Source organism: Opisthocomus hoazin, chromosome 16 (genome assembly GCF_030867145.1).
Source record: "Opisthocomus hoazin isolate bOpiHoa1 chromosome 16, bOpiHoa1.hap1, whole genome shotgun sequence".
NCBI classification, from domain to species: Eukaryota; Metazoa; Chordata; class Aves; order Opisthocomiformes; family Opisthocomidae; genus Opisthocomus; species Opisthocomus hoazin.
The window spans coordinates 18,555,903-18,577,276 of record NC_134429.1 but is presented as its reverse complement, the minus strand read 5'-3'; the positions used below and the strand labels follow the sequence as shown (position 1 = coordinate 18,577,276).

Below are 21,374 nucleotides of genomic sequence, written 5' to 3'. Positions count from 1 at the left end.
CAGTTGTCCCCCAGCTTCTTTTTCTTTCAATTTTCTTCTATAGTTTAACAGCTTTCAGCCTTCAGATCTTACTGTCAGGATGTTACAGACTTGCGCCCACAATCAAAGGTGTATTTCCAAGCAACATTCCCAAGAAGGTTTTGATGGAGGCACAGGAGAGAAAAAGAGTGTAGATAAAGACCAAGAGACAACTTCAGAACAGTTTCTGTGAACTAGGGCAAGGGAGGCTGAACCTAAGTCATTATGTTTGCACAAAGCTTTATCATTAATCTAGCAAATTTCATGCAGTTTCATGCAGCAAAATACTTCGGAGTGTCTGTATGCAATATCATTTCTGTTTCGTTCTTTATGCACATGACACCAGCCTTCTGGAGGGCCTATAACTGGGTAACAGATTCTACTGAAACACAATATTTTAGACTTAGAATTTTTAGAATTTTAAGCAATGATTGTCACAGTCTTCCATCTACGATGCACTCACCTTCAGATGGTGACATATGGCTAAGGGAGACAGCTCCTCGCAGCTGTGCAAAATACAGTCTCGAATCGTTCCCTGTTGCTGTACAGCCACTGACCGCTCTCCCCAGTTCACTCACTGCCAGTTGCACCGACTGAATTCACTCGGGTGACTAATGGCAAGGACACAGTACTCCCTCTTCCCAAAGGCTGTTCAATTCTGGTGTGCATGGTGGTCAGAGTCCATTTAACTGACAAATCCTCTTTGAAGTCCTCCTCTCCCAGTGGGATCATTTTCCAGGTCAGTTTCTCTTTGTACGCAACACTGTCACCTTGGCTTTGACAACAAAGTTTATTAGACTTTCCACAGTGCATGCACAGTAGGTATGAAAGCATTTGGCTTCTCCTTCCTCATCTGCATACTTCACTAAAAGCAGCATCTTTCTCATATATCAGGCTACTTCAGTTAGCTTTGCAAGGGAAAAGAGCGCTGCCAAATTTAACTCCTAGTATTTCAGACCATGTGGCTCAGCATCCCAATCTCCTTTGGCTCAGCTCTCCTTATTATGGATCATTTTGGCAACTGGAGTTAAGAACACAGGTTACATTTGCAAGAAAGCAGTCCATCAAGAGTACCAAAACCCCAGGGAAGGAGGGGAAGGAGAAAAAGAACACACATTTTAAAATTAACAAGAGATCAGATGGGGGAAGATGTCCAAACCCCCAAGATCATAATCTTCACTCCGATTGGTAAGAAATGATCCTGATTATCTCAACTTCTGGTACATTTGGCACCGCTTAGCAGCCTCTGCCTTTACGGTTTTCTTGCTACTCCTGCTGTCTTCTTTGAATGAGTAAATATATGCTGATGTAAAAATTCTGTCATTTACTAAAGCTACATTCTCTGCCAAGGAGTTACTTTCACCCCACTGCAGGTAAGGCCATTATGGATGGCTTTTGCCACGTGGTTGCAAGGTGTGAAGATACAGCCTGCAGACGAACAGCCTGCCTACCCTACTGTAGAACCAGGCAGGATCATTCAGCAGACCTTTTTTTTTAACCTCAGTTCTGGTGGAGGCAACATGCCATATGATCTGAAACAAGGATCTGCTTTGGTTCCTAATTTCGCTCCCTTCATTCTGTGCTTGAAAAGGAAACACATGAATGACCTCCAGTTATTTAAAAAAAAAGCTCAAATTGTTTATTTTGGCACAATTTAAAAATATACAAATACATTAAATATCAGGGTTCATTAAAGCCAATTTTTTAAAATATATATAGGTATGTATTATTATTTTGAAGGGAGATGGAAACCAAACCACAACATTATATATTTAATTTGACAGTGCAAAACAAATGAGAAACTGTTTAGACCAGGAGTCCACTGTGGTCAGACAGCAATAACAGAAGCTGAACAGTTCCTGAAACAAAATAAAATAGTAAAAATATCTGCTGCATTTAAAAGAGTTTTTTTGGGGGATGAGGAGGGAAAGAGTATGAGAGGGGGAAGAGAGATGTTATCATCGAGAAAAACTTGACTGCACAGAAGTTAGAGCAGTAGACGCTTGACGTTAAGTTACAATATGCACTTGAGGATAAGATAGGGTTCAGACAGTACGACAGGAATGATCCTTCAATAATTTACGTGTAAAAAGAATACATTAGCAACTAAGCAATACAAGAATGCACTATCATTGACAAATTCGCAAGCAGAAACTCCCTGCTTTCAAAGGTGCAGTTTCTTGGCATTATTTGCATAGTTACTCCTTTTCCTTAGAGGTTAGGAAAATATTCAGAAATTAAGTTCAGGAAAAACCTATGACCTCCAGACATAATTTCTACCTGGGGAAAACTGCAGCAGCACAGAGATAAAAAGATATCAAAATGACAGAAACAAACCCACCACCTCCTGAACTTGGAACATACGAATTATAAAGCACATTTCATATTGAAAGCTGAAGGGTCTCAAAATGGCATTGTCTGCTGTCTTTAGTTTTGTTCAGTAGCACAAAAATTTTCTTTATCATTGCGACAGAAAGACAATCTTAAGTTTCTTCATACAGCAATTCAGGCTTTCTTTGGAGGGCATGGGGACCTCTTCATGGTTTGCTCTTTATCCCCAGTCTTTGCCCTAGCTTGTTTGGATGCTACAAGAGATCTCACTACCTTGTAAGTAAAGAGATAAAAGTAAATACTGAAACTTACATAAAACCAGGTCTGTTCAATAAGATGAATATATCTCCTCCTATCCCAGTTCTCATCTTTTAGCTCTGAATAAACTTTTAACCACAGAGAAAAGGGAATCTGGATGACAAGGCTTGGACTCTCCATATGGGTGTCATGTCAGCTCAAGACAGTTATGTTCACATTTTCCTGAAAAAGAGAACTGACTGTTCCAGTTTACGTTCGTGCCAGTGAATGCTGATGAAGAGCTTCCAAGTCATTTATTTTAGGAGCACACACATAATGGAGTGCCAGCTAAACCAAAACAGGCAACAGCAACACAGGTAGGTGGGAATGCACAAGCTGCATAGTTATAATGTCACATATGGTAACAGTGATGCTTCAACCAATTTAGCAACCTCAGGTTTTTCACTTTTTTCCCCCCCAGTCACCCACTCTTATGCCCATACCACTGTGCCCATTATGCTGAAATACGTGTTCACATGGCAACAGAGTCAACCATGCCAGAAAAAAAATAAATATGGTGAAGGATAACCTAGCCAATAAGAAAAAAAAATTTATTTTACAGCTACTTTAGTTTCCTGATCAAGTGACTACTCAGCCACACAGCTGGCATACGATGGGCAAGAACAAGCATCTGAGAGTGGAGGCTATTTAGGCTGGCACTTTCAACAAGGAAATACTTGTTGAGGTCTGTCATAAGGTGCTGGCCTGCAGATCTCAGGCATGTTAACGAAGGGCTTGGCCAAAGCAACCCCTTATTGCATTGGGAGAAATTCACCTGACCTCGCCAGTTCATCTCAACGCTCACTGACATGTCTAACGGATGCACAGCTACCCTGCAGGAATTTTGGTTTCCCTCAGCTGCTGCGTTAAGGGAAGGACGCTAGCAGAGACAGTCTTTGCAGGACAGACATAGCAGCCTATCAGTTACAAAGCCACAGCAAATGGCTCTTTATCCAGGGACTGAGCTGAAGCCATCAGAAAAGCTTCCCAACAAATTCCCACACGTGGGACTGGACCCATACTGACCACAGCCTTCAAAAGCACCAAGAACAACAGTATCTGGACACTGGGTCTATATTCACAGTTAAAAACAAGGGTCAGCTATGCCATAGGCTGAAGAGGATACTCCAAGAGGCCTCATTTTTTGCTTCAGAAGGATACTGCATGTTAAGTATTGTTATACTGTCCTACAACGTTTAAGCAGTGGCACTTAGTGTTGGCATTTACAAGTGGGTCCTTCAAGCAAGTCCACATCCTTGAGTAATCCCAGTAATTTGTGTTGGCCTGCAGCACTGAGACCTTCAGCTCCGGGGACACAGAACACATCACAACGCAGGAAGAAGAACTTGCCAAGACTGAAAGTGTACCAGAGAAAGGCAGATTCTTTAAGGATTTTAAACACAGCATCTGTAGGAGACAAATGAAACCACAGAGCTGGAATAGTGCATTTCAAGATCACCAAAGCAGTTCACCGAACTGGATGCATCCTGCCATCAGTGTCTTTGCATCAGTTCATTTCTCTGTTAACATTTGGCACAAACCCTTTGACACAGTAATTTGGCTTCCATTTAGGTCAGCTGCTTGCGATGTTTTCCTGGCACTTCAATGGATTCAGAAAAAGTTTCTTCGACACTGTGCACACTTACAAAGTCCTCAGTCAAGAATGAAGGCTAAACATTGCTGACCCTGGTTTCGGAAGAAGAGATCATAGCAGCAGATGCAGACGTCACTAGTGACCGTTCTCGTCTGACATATCGTGGCTTCCGAACTGAAATGGTGGGCACAGAAACATCATTAGCACCTGCTGTATAAGTGTGCCGTTATCGTTAATTCATAACACCACATGCCATCCAACAATTCCTGAGTGACCAAAGTCATTCTGGACCTTAAGAAAAACCCCACCAAAACACAAAAACCCCTACATATAGCTGAGATATAGCAAAAGTCCACAAATAAACTTTTTAAGCAAGCTGCTAATGTCCTACAAAATCAGGTGCTCATTACAAACCAGCATTTCCATTATTTGTACGTGTTTACAGTACATGTAGCTTTCCATTTTCAGCCCTAACAAAAAAATCCACAAGTGTACCTTCCTTTTAAACAGATGTATAAATTAAGGTAGGGAAACAGAGCCTTTTCACAACCAGCACTGGCTGTCAGTTTAACAGCCAGACCCAGACCAAGTTTGGAACACATTTAAAAAATGTTTAAAAGCTAAAGACTGCATTAATAAATATTAAATTTTAATTATACCATCTTGATTAAAAAGGCCTATGCATACACAAGAAGTGAGACCAGGAATTTTGCTCAGCTTAGAAGGCAATTATTTCTCAAGTTTTTAAAAGATTTGGTCTGTCTCATCTTTAAGTCACCACAAGTTCTATCGTTGTACCTTCAAAGCACAGGGATCAAGCACAGAGAAAAGATATTTTACTGTATTACCCTGCCCAAGTACACTTCTCAGTAATATTTATAGGCTGAAATTACGAAAAATTGGGAAGGAAAATTGAGACAAGCTGATTAGATGAAGTCTTCCCCAAGAACTAAATTTCTGCCTGAGTTTCACACATATTAAAAACCCACTTTGCCAAAAAGAGCCAACCTACAACCCCCCCCAAATATATTCCAAACAGTCTCTGCTATTTGTTTCAAGAACCTGATAAGCTTCACATCAGCAAGCCTGAAAATGAGCCAACCTGGCATTGTCAAGAAAATCCAATCCTGAAAATAGGTCCCAGGCTGAGTAATTTATTTTTGAACACTTATGAAAAAATACTGCATCTACTTGTAAGACTTTTGTTTTAGGGCAGAGAAGTCAAAGATCTATTTTAAGAGCTGCCAAAGATCTACTTTAACATAAATTACTCCATCAATACTGTATGCCTACATTAATCAAAGCAATAAATCCTATCAAAAAGTTCTACTAGAGAGATTTCATTAGATTTCCATCCCCTCAACAGATTCCACAGTTCTATACCAGGCTTTACAGGTAATCGTTCTGGCTTGCTATGTATTCTTAGCATATCCTCTTTGAGATCGTTTGCCTGCTTTTCAACAATCAGATGCATAAAAGGAAAGCCAACAGGTAACATGTTTGTAGCAGCATGCGCCAGAGAACAGTTCCTCACCTGAAGAAGCTGGGGGAGGTATCATGGATGCCTGCATAACAGAAAAATGATCATGTCAAACAAAGCATCTTTTGTCTTCACTGTCTTTCATTAAAAAAAAAATAGGAACATTTTAGGGTTCCAATAACATTTACTGTGTACATAGTCTTTCTTGGAGAAAGTAACTCAATAGAATCCATATGGTCAGTATTCATCTTTCAGCTTTTTCTCCAGTTTGGACAAAGAACCCCAAAACATCTTTTATTTTTATTTCAGTCTCTCATACATCAGATTAAGTAGCTCCCTGATGAGCTGTATAAAACTTTAAGTTATTATTAATTGATGTTTTATGCTTGCTTATTCCTATTGGAAGGACAGAATTTACTTACTGTTTCACTAGGCTGGAGAACAGATGCTAAAAGAGAGAGAAAGAGAGAGACTAACCATCATTAATCTAGAAGGCTAGAACTGCTAGTTTTCTAAAAACATATGCGTGCAATAGAATAGTTCTATTGTTAAAAACATGGTTCTGTCAAAGACTACCAAAACAGATCAAAACATTCAGAAATCCTGTTAGTAGAATACATTGTCTGTAGGACTCTTGTCAAGATTAGAGATAAAGGGTCGCAAAGGTCTCCAAGAATGACTTATTTTGCTTTCAGAGAAGGTAGCCACAGCAGTGTCTCTTTAATATGAAGAAGATTCAATAGGAAAAAAAGGCGCTTTGAGCCAGCTACCAGAAAAAGGCAATACAAATAGAAAACAAATTGAGCAGTGAAAGATGCAACCCTTTTATATACAAGAGCTTGCTGCCTTTATTGGGCACATGATAATCATCATCCAGACAGAATGAAAGCTAACGTGACAACAAGCTGGAGAAGGGTTTCTACTGCTTCTCCTTCAAAGGAGCACATCAATGCTTTAGCCTGCTGGACCAGAGCGAACTGTCAGTACAAAATGCAGAAATCAGACCATTATCACCAAAGCCTCAGAGCCCTGGTGTCCTGCCAGCTTAGAAATGTCATAGCACAACAGCTCTTGACCCACTTCAGAACTGAAGGAGAATCTTGTACTAACTAAATTTACTTGAAGACACGTGCAAAAGCAACCTAGAGGTTTCAATAGTGCAGTTCTGATTTGGATACTAGCAGTTCCTGCAAGACGGATCAGTTTAGACCATAGGTTGCTACTGTTGTACACTTTTACAGGAAATCATACCACAGAGACTGGAAACGTGGCGTTCCATGAAGTTACTATGACTAGATACAACATTCTTAGCCAAACAATGGAACTGTATTGCTGCACTCACCCCCTTTTTTTTCTCTTTTTAAGCTTATTTCTATTGTGACAGTCTAGCTTAAGCTCGGTCCTGTAAGACATGAATGAAAATGACAGTTCTATTTGTTTAGCAGATCTATCCAGTAAACAGCTTGCTTTCAACAGAAGGAGCTCTAACACAGCAAATGCTGTTCTAGAAGTTGTCACAGGAATCATTCAAAGCGACTACATGGAAGGAGTGAGACAGAGCTGTAGATCAGCCTCAGTCTCATGCAAACACTGGGCAAAATGGAGACACCACCTTCCACCTATTTTGCTCACCGCCTCCCAGTAAAGGGTGGACACACAGTACAACTTCACAGAAAGCGAAGCATCTGAAAGACCCAGATGTCTACACCAACTCTTCATGCCCTATGGCTAAGCACATCCCAGGTGTTCTTTCCCTTGCTTTTCTGTAATCACTTTGGCATGAAGTCAGGTCACTGCATTTTAGTTACATGGCTTCATTTCTCAGTAACAGGAATGGCAGAAATAAACAATGAAGTTCATTATAAAAAGAAAAGCTAAGGGGTATTTGCTTTACAAAAAACAAAAACAAAAAACCCCAAAAAACCCCAACAGCCCCAGTAAATCCTGCATTTAGAGGGCACAGTTCAATGAGTAGTGCAATAATGAAGAACCTCAAATTCCATTCCCTTTGTCCTGCTGCTGACACATCCATGGTAAGGACACTGCCTTTTAGTATTACAGTTTCCTTCTCACTAAACCAAGAACAAACAACAACTGCTTTTTTTAAGGCTTTATAAGTGTCTGGCATTTTGTGTACCAAAATTAATTTAAGTTCTATAAAAACGCCCCGTGGCTGATTTTTTTTTAACTCGGAGACCTAATATTCACCGACAACTGATGTCAATTATTGTGCCCTGGCAAACCTTTGAAAGCTACAAAAACCAACACATGGGTTAGTGAAAGGTGTTGTGTAATATGCACCTAAGCACACTTAGACTGAGAACAGATCCTCTGCACTACCATGAAAACATGATACTCTAAACACATAGCAGGAGAAAACTTTCATTAGTTGTTTGCATTGATTTGGATGATCAAAAGAGACAGCAGAAGCTGCATGAAGTTAGAACACTGACATGAAGAAATTTAAAACAAAATTAAGAAAATTAAGAAACTGGGCAAAGGCCAAAACTTTCGAGATCAAATAGACAATTACAGGTATTTTACCTTTGTTTCTTCTGTAGAAGACATTAGGAAGTTTATTGGCACGTTTGAGGTAGAAGAAAGAAGCAACAGACAGAATCAAGAATAAACTGATGAAAAATGTCCCTAAGATGAGAGAGGCTGCCACTTCCGGGCCCCCTGTATAAAAACACCACAGAAAGAAAAAAAGACTATTATTCACTAGAAATCTCTTCTAATAGAAGGGTTAAACAAAAGATAAAGACCAACTTCCCAATATTCATAGGAGAGAAAAAAAAACAACTTATAAAAGATTCTTGTTGAGAACAAGCCAGAAAAAATGAAAATAGCAACTACCTTTAGCATAAAACCTATGCTACAGAAAAACATATTTTATGACTCGTTTCAAATGCCATGTCCCGAAGGGGTTGGTACGCAGTGAATAATCACAAAGCCTGCACTCAATAGCTATTTCCATTTACTCACCTATGTTCTGTATGAAAGGAGTTACGGTGCTTATATTCATTTGGAAATTCATTCCTCTGATACCAGCTGTAACAAGAAAGATTTTTTTAAAGTAGAATCTGACAAAAACTACATATTTGTTGAAAATCTTAGTAAAAGGCTATTACACTTCTTAGTAGTTATTTGAAATTGTATAGGACTCCCAATTTCTCCCATGAAAAATTCATTCTTTATATCACTTATAAGAATTTCAAAAGAAGGAAGCAAACAAGCATCATCATAACTTGTACAAAAAGAAAATAATTCACTGGTGCATTTCCCAGAAACTTTGATCAAGTTTCTCATCTCTTTCATTAAAAATATTTACGAGGAATTGAATGGTTCTCAGCTTTCAAACAAAGCACGTGTACAAAATGAATCTAGCCTTCTTAATATAGATTTTTCAAGAAACTCCAGCACAGTCTGAGCTATTTGTGCTCTGAAGAAGTGCCTAGCAAACACCCACAGAAAATGCCTTTTTCTTATAGCAGAGATAAAAGCAGCCACAAAATTCGGTATTCAGTTTATGTTTAATAGAGGTACTATCCTGTAAGTTTAATCATTTTGATGTTTAGGAGTTTGCTTTTTTATTTTAAGAACTTACATTGGTCAGAAGGATTTTTTTTTTTTAATGTTGCATTTGGTTTCACAGATTAGGTACTCTAATACACAACAAGAATTTTATTTCTCCCTCCCCCTCAGACAGCGCACAGCACTCTGCACAGTTTCCGCAAACTAAATTTCTAAGTTTCCATTGGTTTTGTTGCATGTTCAAAAGCTCAAAGTTATATTAGGACTTTGGAAAAGGTCGAAGTTTTACAAGTGGGGGGGGGGGGGGGGGGGAAACGTCTGCAACATTTGATGCCTTCTTGAACAATCTGCTGGAGTATGCATGCAAGATGAGATCTCAGTACCAAAAAGCACCCATCAAAATAAGGGGATGGTAAATGACTCACTATTTCTGCATTCAGTCAGGTTGTAAACAGCTGAAACAGGAAGGGTTTCATTTTTGCATTTAATGCAGCTGCTACTACCATCCTCATTCCATCGTCTGTAACAACCTGCATCAGAGTAAGACATACAGAGGTTAGAAAACAACAAAAGGGACACTGGAAATATTTTCTAGTCTTCAGAAAGAGGTAGAGGCAACAGAAATTCCCTCTGCCTGGTCTACCAGTTACAAACATCTCCTGCTTCCTATTGTATTACAGAAGTTAAGAGGTTTCATTTCAAAGTGTTTATTCCAGAAAAGATATAACCTTTCAAGGATCAAAAAGGAGAAAGAGTTACAAGCAAACAACTCCCGGAGGGCAATTTCAACATAGCTCCATTCACTGCTTCCCATGTTTTAGTTCTGATTAAAATGGGAAGCGTCTAACAACCTGTAACTGCCCTCAACAATACTAAAAAAGAAGCAGAATTTTACCATTTATTTTCAGAGGTCATACACTGTCAAAACAAAATTTAACACCATCTTAGTATATTGTATTGAAAATCGAAGTAGGCAGGGACAAAGATGCTAAGAACCAGAAAGAGCATACTTGGATGAAAAGAGATACTGGCACCCCTATAGTCAATCACTTCCAGCACGCAAGCTAAAAATATGAACACTGCCTTAATACAGGCTTTTTCTCATGCCTCAGTCCTCTGAAGTATTGTACTATTTGTTTCACTTTAAGAAGAACGCAAGCCTGTTTAAATTATTCTGTGACAGATGGTGAGTGTTTTATATCAGTCACCCTACCATGCAGGCTGCAAACTGATTAAACTTTCATCTTGGCCTATGTCTTCGATGTTCAGATCTCACAATTTCTATTTAAACACACATACTGCTATGTCTTTGTTAAGAAAAAAATTTACGACCTATCTTCAATAACAATTTCATTTAATACAATAAAGTTGTGGTGTTTCACTTGAGGCTTAGACTTGAGACATGAAGATTAGAAGGCTATTCCTACTAGATCATATTACAGTCAACATTTAAAGAAAAAAAGCTTACTGTGCTGGTTAATATACAGTTCTATAGAGCTTTGGGCCAAACTGGTATCAATTATCCCATAAAGCAAACCATTAGTAAGGTGCTGATTTGAGAACAGCTCTGCTGCTATGTTTTTCTTACAGAGAAGCAGCACATTTGATGCCCACAGCAATGAATTACATCTGAGATTTAATCTAAACGCAAACAGACCCAATGTAAGGGCAAAGACTTTCTACAGTAACAGGAAGGAAGGATCAAAGCACTTATCTGACACCAAAGATAGGAGCAGATCATCACTTTGCAATAAGATTTAAGAGAACACAATCCCATAACTTGAAGTCAATTGCTTATACCATATCTAAGAACATTTAGAAGCAGAAATGGACGCATTAAATGAAGAAACAGATAGAGAAGCTAACAAAGCAGTGGAAATAGATAGGCTTAGAATGCTTTTAACAACTGTCACAAGGAAACAACTGAACTCAGAAGTGGACCCAAATTTTTAAGTCGCTATTTCTCTTGTTACTGTGGGCTCTGAAACCATTTTCCCGCTTTTAGTCTCCGATTTTAAATAAAATGGCATTAAAAACCCCCACCCTTTTGCTACTGTTGGAAAGTAACAAAGAAGTTTTTAACTCCATTTAGAAGAAAACAAGTCTACATATATGGCACAAGAAAGAATTAGGCATTCTCTGCTAACAAGACCATACTGAAACTATTCTTAATGCTCCCTTAGATACACAGTACAGCATTTTTGCTTTTTATGCTCATTATACAGGCTTTTAGGGCTTTTAAGCATTTACAATAGCTCTTACAAAATTGAACTGCACACTAAATAAAAAAGATAAAGAGTAATGTTATTAATAGTTGTCTATTCTCCTTACCATGCAAGAACAATATCTGTGATTCATAAGAAGCATTACCTTGTGTATATAGAGGAAGAAAGACTTCAATATGTACATGCACTAATTATTTTTTTTTCACTCCCCAACTAATCAGGCACTGAATTTTGGTGTTAACTGTCAAAGACAATGGCACACTATACCTGGACTGCACTGGTTGGTTACTGGACAGGAATTGTTTGAATCCAGCATATCCACACAGCATTCTGTTTCTGAAACCTACAAAAAGAAGTTATATTACATTTCACACAGCTCTTAATTTTACCAAAATACTTCAACAACAACAACAAAAATCTACAGAGAACATAGAGGAAAAGCAGTAACTGCAGTTAAAACTTGCTGTAACTTTTCTTTTTGCATTAAGCAACCTTACAAAGAGAGAACAAACTAGACACACCATCAAGCTGATTTTGACCTGGCAGCTGCTACCCAAACTCACACTTTGAGAACAAATGTACACACTACTCTTGACATCGGATAAAGCCTCAAAAAACTGCTTTAGAAATAGACTTGCTAAATTCTTCACTGAAGCTCAGTTCACAGGGGGAGTATCCTTCCCGCAGCACCACACAAACGCCCTGACACATTTGCTCAGAAACGCTATTGGCAAAATGACTGGCAAAACCCATTTTTCACTGAATGCCCATACTGCAAGCAATGATAACACATTTGGCAGAGCAATCCAGCAGAACTACAAAAGCTTCTTCCTTCGACGTTTAATGTAAAGGAGTAACTTCACATAACCTGAAGGCACGTAGTTTATTTTTATTTTTTGTTTGTTTATATAAAAGCCAGTTTCAAAATTATTTACAAATTACAACAAGCTGTGACATAAGCTTAGAGATAAACGGTTGCTAAAAACTCTGTGGTTCTTTTGATAGACATTAGCAACAGCCCATCTAGACTTGGGCATATCTACTCTCTGAATCCGTACAAGAAGACCAAGCCACAAAACTCCCACGCCTTTTAAAGTTTTGCAGGTACATTCCCCTAAAGAATACAGCAAGTCAAATCAGTCTTAAAAAGGGATGAAGTACTCTTGGTCGAAAGTAACAAGACCTGATCTATATTCAGCCACAGAACTAACTTAAACATACCTAACATGTAACAGCCACAATTATTCTGCTAATCAGCAAAACTCATCAAAATCTAGGGGTGACAAAGATCAAAGCTATCAGGAGAAATGGTTGGGACTGTCAAAACTGAAATTAGCAGGCTGACTTCACACTGTTAGTGCATCATGGGAAGGCAGACTACAGTAAAGAACCAGAAGATCTATAGATAACATGCTTAAAACCAGTTTCTTAACAAGTTTTGTTTGGTTGAACTCTCCTGCAAGCAGAACTTTATACTCTGACCTTTTTCTGTGACTTGAAGCAGTGTTTGCTTCAGAGCTTCTCAGTCATTTGAAACGTTAACTTTTGGGTATCCATGTTTTGGAATGTTTGTAGTTAAACTGTCAAGCAGCTTGAAAAGGGAGTTTTTGATCATCAGGGTGCTTTTCACACATGGTGTGAGGCATTATCAGTTGCATCCCTACTACCCTACATGCACATGACTAGAAAGAATTCAATGCTTTAACAAGCAATCAGCCATCATAGCAAATTAACCTACTGTAAAAGTTTCAGTTAATGAATGCTAGCAATATAGGTCATTTCTGTTGAATTAGAAAGCCTTCTCTAAACCACAATGTGAGAGGAAAATAATCTGATCCTTCTGTTTTTGTAGCACCTAGCATGACAAAAAACATGAAGTACCTACCGAACTTTCAGTAGATTTGCTGGCAACTTCTGCTACGAGTCTAGTTAAGAGAAGGACATACGGCACCTCCATGCCCAGGAAAGACACAGGTCTAAACAAGAACAGGGGAAGAAATTAGAATGTCTTATTCACAACAGGGAAGTTATGCATTCCCTTCGTAAGGAACTTTTGCCAACACATTCCTTTTATTTGAATGCAAAGGCCTTTAAATTAAATATGCCAGGGGGGCATGACTTACCTTGGTTCAAGATACAAATTCGAGACATTCAGAATTTTCCCTCCAGCTGCAGAGGGGCAGGTTTCTGGTTATGGCAGACTGTGGTTGCTAAGAAACAAGGAGCCTTATCAGTCTGCTCCAAACTGGGCCATGCAGAGACTATTCCACACCCAGGATCTAAAAATCAATGTGATTGCAATAGAACGGTTACTGCCTGGCACCACTGCTGATAAGCTTCCCCACAGTTTCAGGCTCCTCTGGCTGTGGCAGTGAACTGTGATGGATTCGTATCAGGACACAGAGCACACGCCACTTTGAAAAGGCAATACTGTAATTAATTTCTCCCATGACAGCACAGACATGAAGCATTAATGAAGCCTGTCTGTTAATAAGTAGTATTTCTCAACTGCCTGAGAACAGACCTGCTCAATGTGGAACAGAATACTTTGAACAGGCTGCTACAAGCCTTGTTTTCCCCCCTGCCTCCCCCTCCGCTTTTGCTATATAACTCCAGACATAACCTAAAGAAAGCCTCCATTTCTTACATTAAATTGTTCTTTTTAGGCACTATGTCATGCTTGGTTGGCATGGCTCAGACTCTCCCTATGTCAATATTATAATATCTGCCTATTCACTAGTCAATATAATGTTGGAAGCCACATCCAGTTCTCAGACCCTGCAGTACCTGCAGCACGGTAGCTTTAGGAAAACATAGTCTTTTATATTATAAACAAAACACAGGGACAGACAAGGGCCTCTACATTAATAGGACATTAATAGGAGGAAACTGTCCAAAAAAAGTCTTAAACTGTAGGGGAAACTCCTTTAGTGACTCACCTCACAAACTGAAATTTGTTGCTATTTTTGTTAAATAAAATTCCAGCGGGTGAGTTTTAAATTAGTGTAAAATAGGTATCATGACCCTTGGCAAGTTGTTTTTCTGAAGAACAAAACCATTGAGCAGTTCCTATGATTAATTTCCGTTCAGTTTTTTAAATCACTTACACATAGCCTGTTGCCTCAACTTCAAACTAAGATTAGTTCAGCTTGGTGGGAAAACTTATTACCATCTCCTGCTATCAGCTGAAAGCTCTAAGATCAAGGACTGAAAACACTGAAAATGAAACTCCAGTCTTACTGCTACAACTAATTTCTACATGTAGTGGGGACTGAGGCAGAGCAGGAAAAGCTTGCACTGTCACGATACCTTCCAGTTCACACATACCACTGGATGTCAAGTCTGTCAGTGTCAAGCTGCACCATCCACAATTCCATCAGTTCACATTTACATACATCTAAATAAAGCGAACACCGATACTAAAATGAAAAGCAGGCAAAGTGAGTGCACTGTGCGCGTGACGGTAGCTGACAAAGGCCAAGACAGCGCCTGATTAGCCTTGCTGTTGGCAATGGAGATTACAGGAATCAAGGAACATCAGCAGTACGTACAGACCTTCTCCAGAATGAGATACTAAGAGCTAGTTAGCTTTGGAAAAGCTACCACCACCACATCCTGGAGTGAAAATTAACATGGATTATGGCAGTTTACAGAACTGCTGGAAAGTGATGGCACAGCCAAAAACAGCAGGGAAAATTTAGCTCTGGAAATTTTACAGAAGGATGGAAAGATACATTTCTAACCTACAATTAAGCTTATAAATTGCTGACTAAACAGCTTTAATGTTATTTTTCAACAGTAGCTGAAGTGACAAGACATCTCATGTGCAAAGATCTGTTTTAACAAAGATGTGAAGTCACCTCAGAAGATGAAAGGAGACAACCTGCCTAGAGTGCAGTATGTACCCCCAAAAGCCAAGCACACCTAGCTTATAGCTTTGATGGTAACAGTTTCTTCTTGAACACCTTTGAGCAGAACAGAAGCTACTTAGGACTTAGTAAATGATTGCTGATGTAGGCATTGCAGTTTTCTAGTTTGACAGAGAGATTTCCACTTGTGTATGACAGTATAAGAGTACTTACGTAAATGCCAGGAATAATTATGGTTTAGATCACATTGGGTATAACTTTAATTTGCACATTTAACCTCTTAAAAACAGAGGTTTTTTTCTTTATATGCCTTTCTATTGCAGTAAATGTTGAGTAACACAACTTTAGGGTTTTTCAAGGCAGTCCAGCAGCATCTAGCATTAAAAGAATCCTCAGGATGTGCATATGGATGGATGTATTTTAAACAAACACATGAACAGAGTTTGTTTTATTACCTATCAGTTTTCTACAATCTGTCTTCAGAAATGAGATACTGAGAACGACTTCCTCTAGGGAAAGTAGTTAAGAGTTGGTAAAGACATTTGCTGATAAATTCTTCACGTTTTGGATGCTATGCACAGATTTTTGTCAATACCTGAGATTATTATAATAGCTGTAAATACTAAGAAAACAGATGAAAAAGGCATTTGTTTAAACAAGTACATTCTTGTTATCTAGAAAAATACTTGTTTTCAGGAACAAGTCATACTAAACAAGAAAACATTTGTGAAAACAGCCACTTCTAAGTGCCTGATCCTCCTCTTTGTGAATGCGAATAGCTGTACAGTATAAGCTCCATATTGGTTGTATTTCCATTCCTGAAATAAATCAAGACACCAATCAACAATACTGCTGCATTTATGGGCAGATATTTGTTCACAGCCACTAGTGATTCTAAAAAACTAGAACATCTGCCCTGCAGCTGTTCCAGCAGAAGTAGGACACGAGATCTATTTGCCCCCAAACCATCAGCCAATATTTTTTATTTCTGTGACAGAGAGAGACAATATCTAATCTTTACATATACATATTTGTTGTTGGTTGGTTGTTTTTTGTTTGAACCAGTTTTAACTGCAGGAAAAGGAAAGCAGAGATGAACAAGCTGCTTTAAAGCTTCCAGACGTATGAGGTGTATGCTATATTTATGCAATTTACGTTTTACTCTAGGTCCCAGAACCACTTCTTCACATCCTGCTGGATTCTCTATTGGCCAGTAAAAATTAGAAGCCTATTAACACAATATATAAATAACATCTGTTCGAATGAGGCAAAAATTCAAGCCATGAAGGTAATATGAGATATCTACCTTTTTTTTTTTACAGTAATGCCCACGAAGGCTATCAGACAGATTGAATAATCCATATTCTTTATACGCAGTATATATGAAAAACTTCCATAGTGTTCCTAAAGTCTAGTTGTGCCACACCTCCGCAAGTTTGGAAAGAGCTTGTGACTTTCAAGTCAAAGAATAAATCAAGTGCAGCACTTCCAAAAGAGACAGCAGCTTCCAGCAGGGATTTGTACCGATAATTGCTCTCCCCATAAAAAAAACCACGGAATTAATACAATTCATTTTACTGCTTTCCAGCCACAAGTCAATCATAACCATTCTATTGCCAACCTGAACGATTTTTCACACCATAATTTTAACTTTAGAAAAGAAAGAGCCCTAGAGCGTCCAAGATCTTCAATACACATGAATACTAACCATGATCTGAATGAGGTAGCTGAAGCTTTATTTTTTAAATTGAGTATGTGAATTTGCTCAAGATCAGACACCCACAGCAAAACAATTTACAAGTCCATGGAATATGTTTCATGTTTGGCAGCATTTTCTCTTTGGATTATGGAAAAAAAGATAATGTCATGCACAAACTTGAGCCCAAATTAGAAAGTATTCATGCTCGAGATGCCAGCACAGTTTTGAGAACACAGACATTCTAATTAAAACAAGTATTTCACACCAGAGTTCCACATTTGAAACAAATTTCAAATCACTGTCAACTTGGATCTGAAGTGCCACAATACATATAAACTAAATACATCAAGATTCACTCAGGGAATTCTTCCTCTCCTTGCTTTTCAAAAGAAAGGAATGCAAACAATTCATGAACACTGAGCACTAGAAGACTTTTCCCTCCCACTCCTGGAAGCAAGTGTTCTTTAATTCATCTTTATGTCTACATTTTCCAGACATATAGCTGTGTATCTATTATTTCTGTTGCATTATCAGTATTTTTCTTGCTTAAGTGTTACCAGAGAATTGTTTGAGAGAGGTAATTTTTTCAGGTACATGGAAAAAGACGGCAGTAAAACGAAACATTGTCTGGATTTCAGGTGGTTTTATAATTCACTCAGCAGATCAGAGTTTGAAACTATCACACTCATTCCACTGCCCAATGCTTCTTAATTCTGATGAGACCTCGAATAAGCCATGATAAAACAGAAAACTCGAAATGCAGTCTCACAAACAACAGACTTGTGAAGGCCTAAACTCTCACTTACCAGCTCCTTCAGAGGTACACACTAGAGCACCGCATCTTCCCGAACACTCACAGTATGTGGTTTACTGCTAAATTCTCACTGATGCTGCAACTGTTTCACAATAAACCTGCAGGGTAGAATAACAGATATGGGCTGTGCTTAGAACAGTCTTTTATAAATTAAAGCTGAAGGAGGACTTGTTCTGCCAGCTTTCTGCACCCATGAAAAGAACTGCTATCCCTATCCTTACATCAAAACGATTAGGTAATAGGCCAACAACCAACAATTAAAAACACACACCTTCTGCTGAAGACAATAAAGATATCTACTTTAGGCTAAGCTTTGCTTCAAAAGCACTCATGCACTCGGAATGTGCCTAGAGCAAACACTAGTTAGCACCAACAGTTACTGTTCTTCAGTCAACAGAAATTTGGCAGTAACACCTTCTGCTGTTACAACAGTCATCGCAGCCTTAAAAACCGAGAGCAGCACTGAGGACTGGTGCAATTTAGTTGCCAATAGCACAGCTATACACTACAGGCAAAGATGCTTCGGAAACTTCGACATACGCATGGCCTCTGTAGGCTTTTTCTTCCCCTCAAGAGTGCAACAAAAATCTACGTTATAGAGGTGTGTATTTGCTTGAAGTTTATCCAGAAAAAAAGCAAAAAAAACCCCAACAAACCCCAGAGAAATAACCACCAAACCCCTGAAAAGTCTCAGATAGCCAAAATCTGTAGTAAACAGAGTTAGTTCATCAGGAAAGTCTCCAGAGTTTTACTGGACCATGAGGAAGAGACGATTCGTTTCCAAACGCGCCTGGAGAACACCGCTCTTCAACGTAAAACGCACCGGGAACCCAAGAGCCCTGAGACAGCCGGGCAAGAGGGCGGAACGAGGGGCGGCTCTTCCCCGGCTTCACCCGACGCCGCCGGCCACGGCCGCTGCTCCCCTCGGGGGCTTTTCCCGCAGGAACGGGCCCTCCCCGTCCCCGCCGCTCGGTGAACGTGCTCCTGCCGCCGCTGCTCACCCCCGGGACCGGCCCCAACACCCCTCCCCACACCGCCAGCGGGACACCGGGGGCTGACAGACCGCTCCCTTCCCCGCCCGGCGCCTTCGCCGCCTCGCCTCACCTGCCCGCCGGCGCCTCCGGCGCCCCGAACAATGGGGCAACGCCCGGGGGCTCGCTGCTCGCTCGGGGGCTCGCTGCCCTCCGTTCCTCCCGCCGCCTCAGGGGCCGGCCTGCCCGGCCCCGCCCGCCGCCGCCTCACCTGAGGAAGCAGCCTCCGGCAGCACCGGCGGGCAGGTTCCCTTTCGTACCCCCCGCCCTCAGGCGGCGCCCTGCCCGCTCCTCCCCGCGGCGCCCTGGGAGTTGTAGTTCCGCCCTCCTGCCGGCCGACGCGCAGCTTCCCAGAACGGGCCCTTCGCTCGGAACTACAAGTCCCAGCAGCCTCCGCGCCGCGCCCTACCTGCGCCCTCCTCCCCGCAGGTAAATCCCCTCCCTCGGCCCTTTCCCGCGGCGCCGCTCTCCCGCGCGCGGGGCCTCCTGGGAGCGGGAGTCTCGCGCTCGCAGCCGGCCGGAGGAACGGGCGGGCCTGGCGCGGGCGCCGCCATTTTGGGCGTTGCTCGGCGACGCGGACGCCCCGGGAGGGACGACGGGAGGGGAAGGCCCGGTCACCGTCCCTCGAGTCATCCGAGCAAGGGGTGTCACGACAGAAGGATTAAAGATTTCATGAAAGAAGTGCCAGGGTAGGGGGCACAAGGAGGCCACGGCGCGGCTGAACTCCTCCCAAGCCTTTACACGAGTCCTTTGACATCGCCTGGCAGCAGCCTCCTGACAAGCACCGGGATTTTGAAGAAATAAATGAAGCCCAGAAAAATAAATGAAGCCTGGAGAAATGCAGTGCCAAGCTGGCATCCAGCAGGCTGCTGCCACTGCAGAGCTGCTCACCTCAGCGCGCTCCGATACCATCACATCTCAGCCCAATTAACAGCTCCCACTGAAACGCGGGGAAAGGGCAGGATCTCTTGGCAAAATCTAAGGCTCGAGATGGGAGGCAAGATGAAAGCTGGGCTTCTGGTCTGAAATCCACGCCTTCGTGCAGCAGATGTTAGCTAGCTCCTGAAGAGGAGAACTGAAACTTGTTCCAAGTTTGACATGGCAGTACATTTTGTAACAAGCTTAAAATACAAAGATCATAGACAACGCCAAACGTCATTTGGGTAAAGATATCAAATCTATAGAATGCCTTTTTTTTTTATAAAAGATTTTGACATACTTAAATTCTTTGAAAGTTGCTCTCTCCTGCACCACATATGGAAATTTTTTCCAGTAAGGAAGAAACTACCTAGTTGAGTGTAATAAAGAATAAAAATATTTCACAAGAAAAATCATGTTCAGTTTTACTGAATATTTATATAACTGCGCAGATGAAAACTAAATGCAGCTCCATACTGATTTCCTGATCTGGATACCACAGAAGCACTGCGATTTACTGTAATCTTTTTTACCAAAGTGGGAGCAATGTTTCAGAGCAGAACCTAGAATATCAGAGAAAGACTTGAAGTGCACTACTTATTCTCAAGCCTGAAGAAGTCAGCAGGAAAAACCTTTCACGGAACTTTTAATACAGCAGCCCTAGCGTTTCTACCGCAAAGCATGGATGCATGGTATAGTTCAGTACACTTTGCTGAAGAGAGATGAAAATGAGGGAGTGGGTGGACAGACTTGTTTGCTTTCTGCTCTTTGTGTGTAGCACCCGATGGTACACAGAATGCAGCTTCTGTTAAGTATACAGAGTAGCTAAAGTGCTGAAACTGCAAGCGAATTGTTATGGTTGGTTTCATTTGTGGTTACACAGAACTTTCAGAGAGGCATAATTCGCACATTAGCTTAACAGTTAAAGCAATTCTCAAATAGCTTGGGATTCAGTAAGTTACTGCATGCAGAAACACACATAAAATTATACTATGACAAAGTATTTTGACTTAAAAAGCACTACTTCATCTCAATATGAAATTCACCCTTATCTCTTCAAAGATTAAGCCTTCTGCCTTTTATTCTGTTCACGAGCTATAAAACTTACAATGACTTCATAGCCAGGAAAAACATTTCTCGCTTTCTTTTCTTAGCTGTGTATTGTGGTTTGCATTGCTTCAGAAATGTGTCACTTGAAATTTGTTCTGCAGCTTCATAAGCTTTTTGTGATCCCTTCCCACCCCAGCCTTCTATCAGCGTTTCACAAAATAGGACACTTGGCTGAATACATAGTGTGTGACAGTGTGACTGGAATTTTTCTTGCCTCACAGATTCAATGCATGTAAAAGGCTGTGATTTCAATCCTATGAATAGTTTAGTAGTTGACACCCAAACATATTACATTTCTCCACAACCAGTTATGCTGTAAAACTCGGTATCTTTCTCTACAGCATGCCTGTGCAGGACAAGATACGCTACTTTCAGGTTTATAGATGGAGGAAGGAGAGGTGGAAATCGAGAGTTTTGAATTTAGGGTCGACAAAGAATTTACAAAGCAGAAGAA

General features: G+C 40.5%; 1 protein-coding gene across 2 annotated transcripts; it reads right to left on the bottom strand.

Annotated features, from left to right (window-relative positions):
* Positions 1-1,669: 1,669 nt before the first annotated feature.
* On the bottom strand, positions 1,670-19,113 carry C16H1orf159 (chromosome 16 C1orf159 homolog). 2 transcript variants are annotated; one of them, XM_075437328.1, is made up of 10 exons: positions 18,966-19,113; positions 17,854-17,959; positions 13,365-13,455; positions 11,747-11,822; positions 9,680-9,784; positions 8,706-8,771; positions 8,265-8,399; positions 6,143-6,168; positions 5,775-5,805; positions 1,670-4,414 (listed from the first exon to the last, which is right to left on the bottom strand). In XM_075437328.1, exons 3-10 carry the CDS (start codon positions 13,434-13,436, stop codon positions 4,317-4,319), a joined length of 609 nt encoding a protein of 202 aa, XP_075293443.1. In that variant the 5' UTR covers positions 13,437-13,455; positions 17,854-17,959; positions 18,966-19,113; the 3' UTR covers positions 1,670-4,316. The 2 variants fall into 2 exon arrangements, with proteins under 2 accessions (XP_075293443.1, XP_009940166.2); XM_009941864.2 differs by lacking the exons at positions 17,854-17,959; positions 18,966-19,113 and adding an exon at positions 13,603-13,645.
* Positions 19,114-21,374: the final 2,261 nt, after the last annotated feature.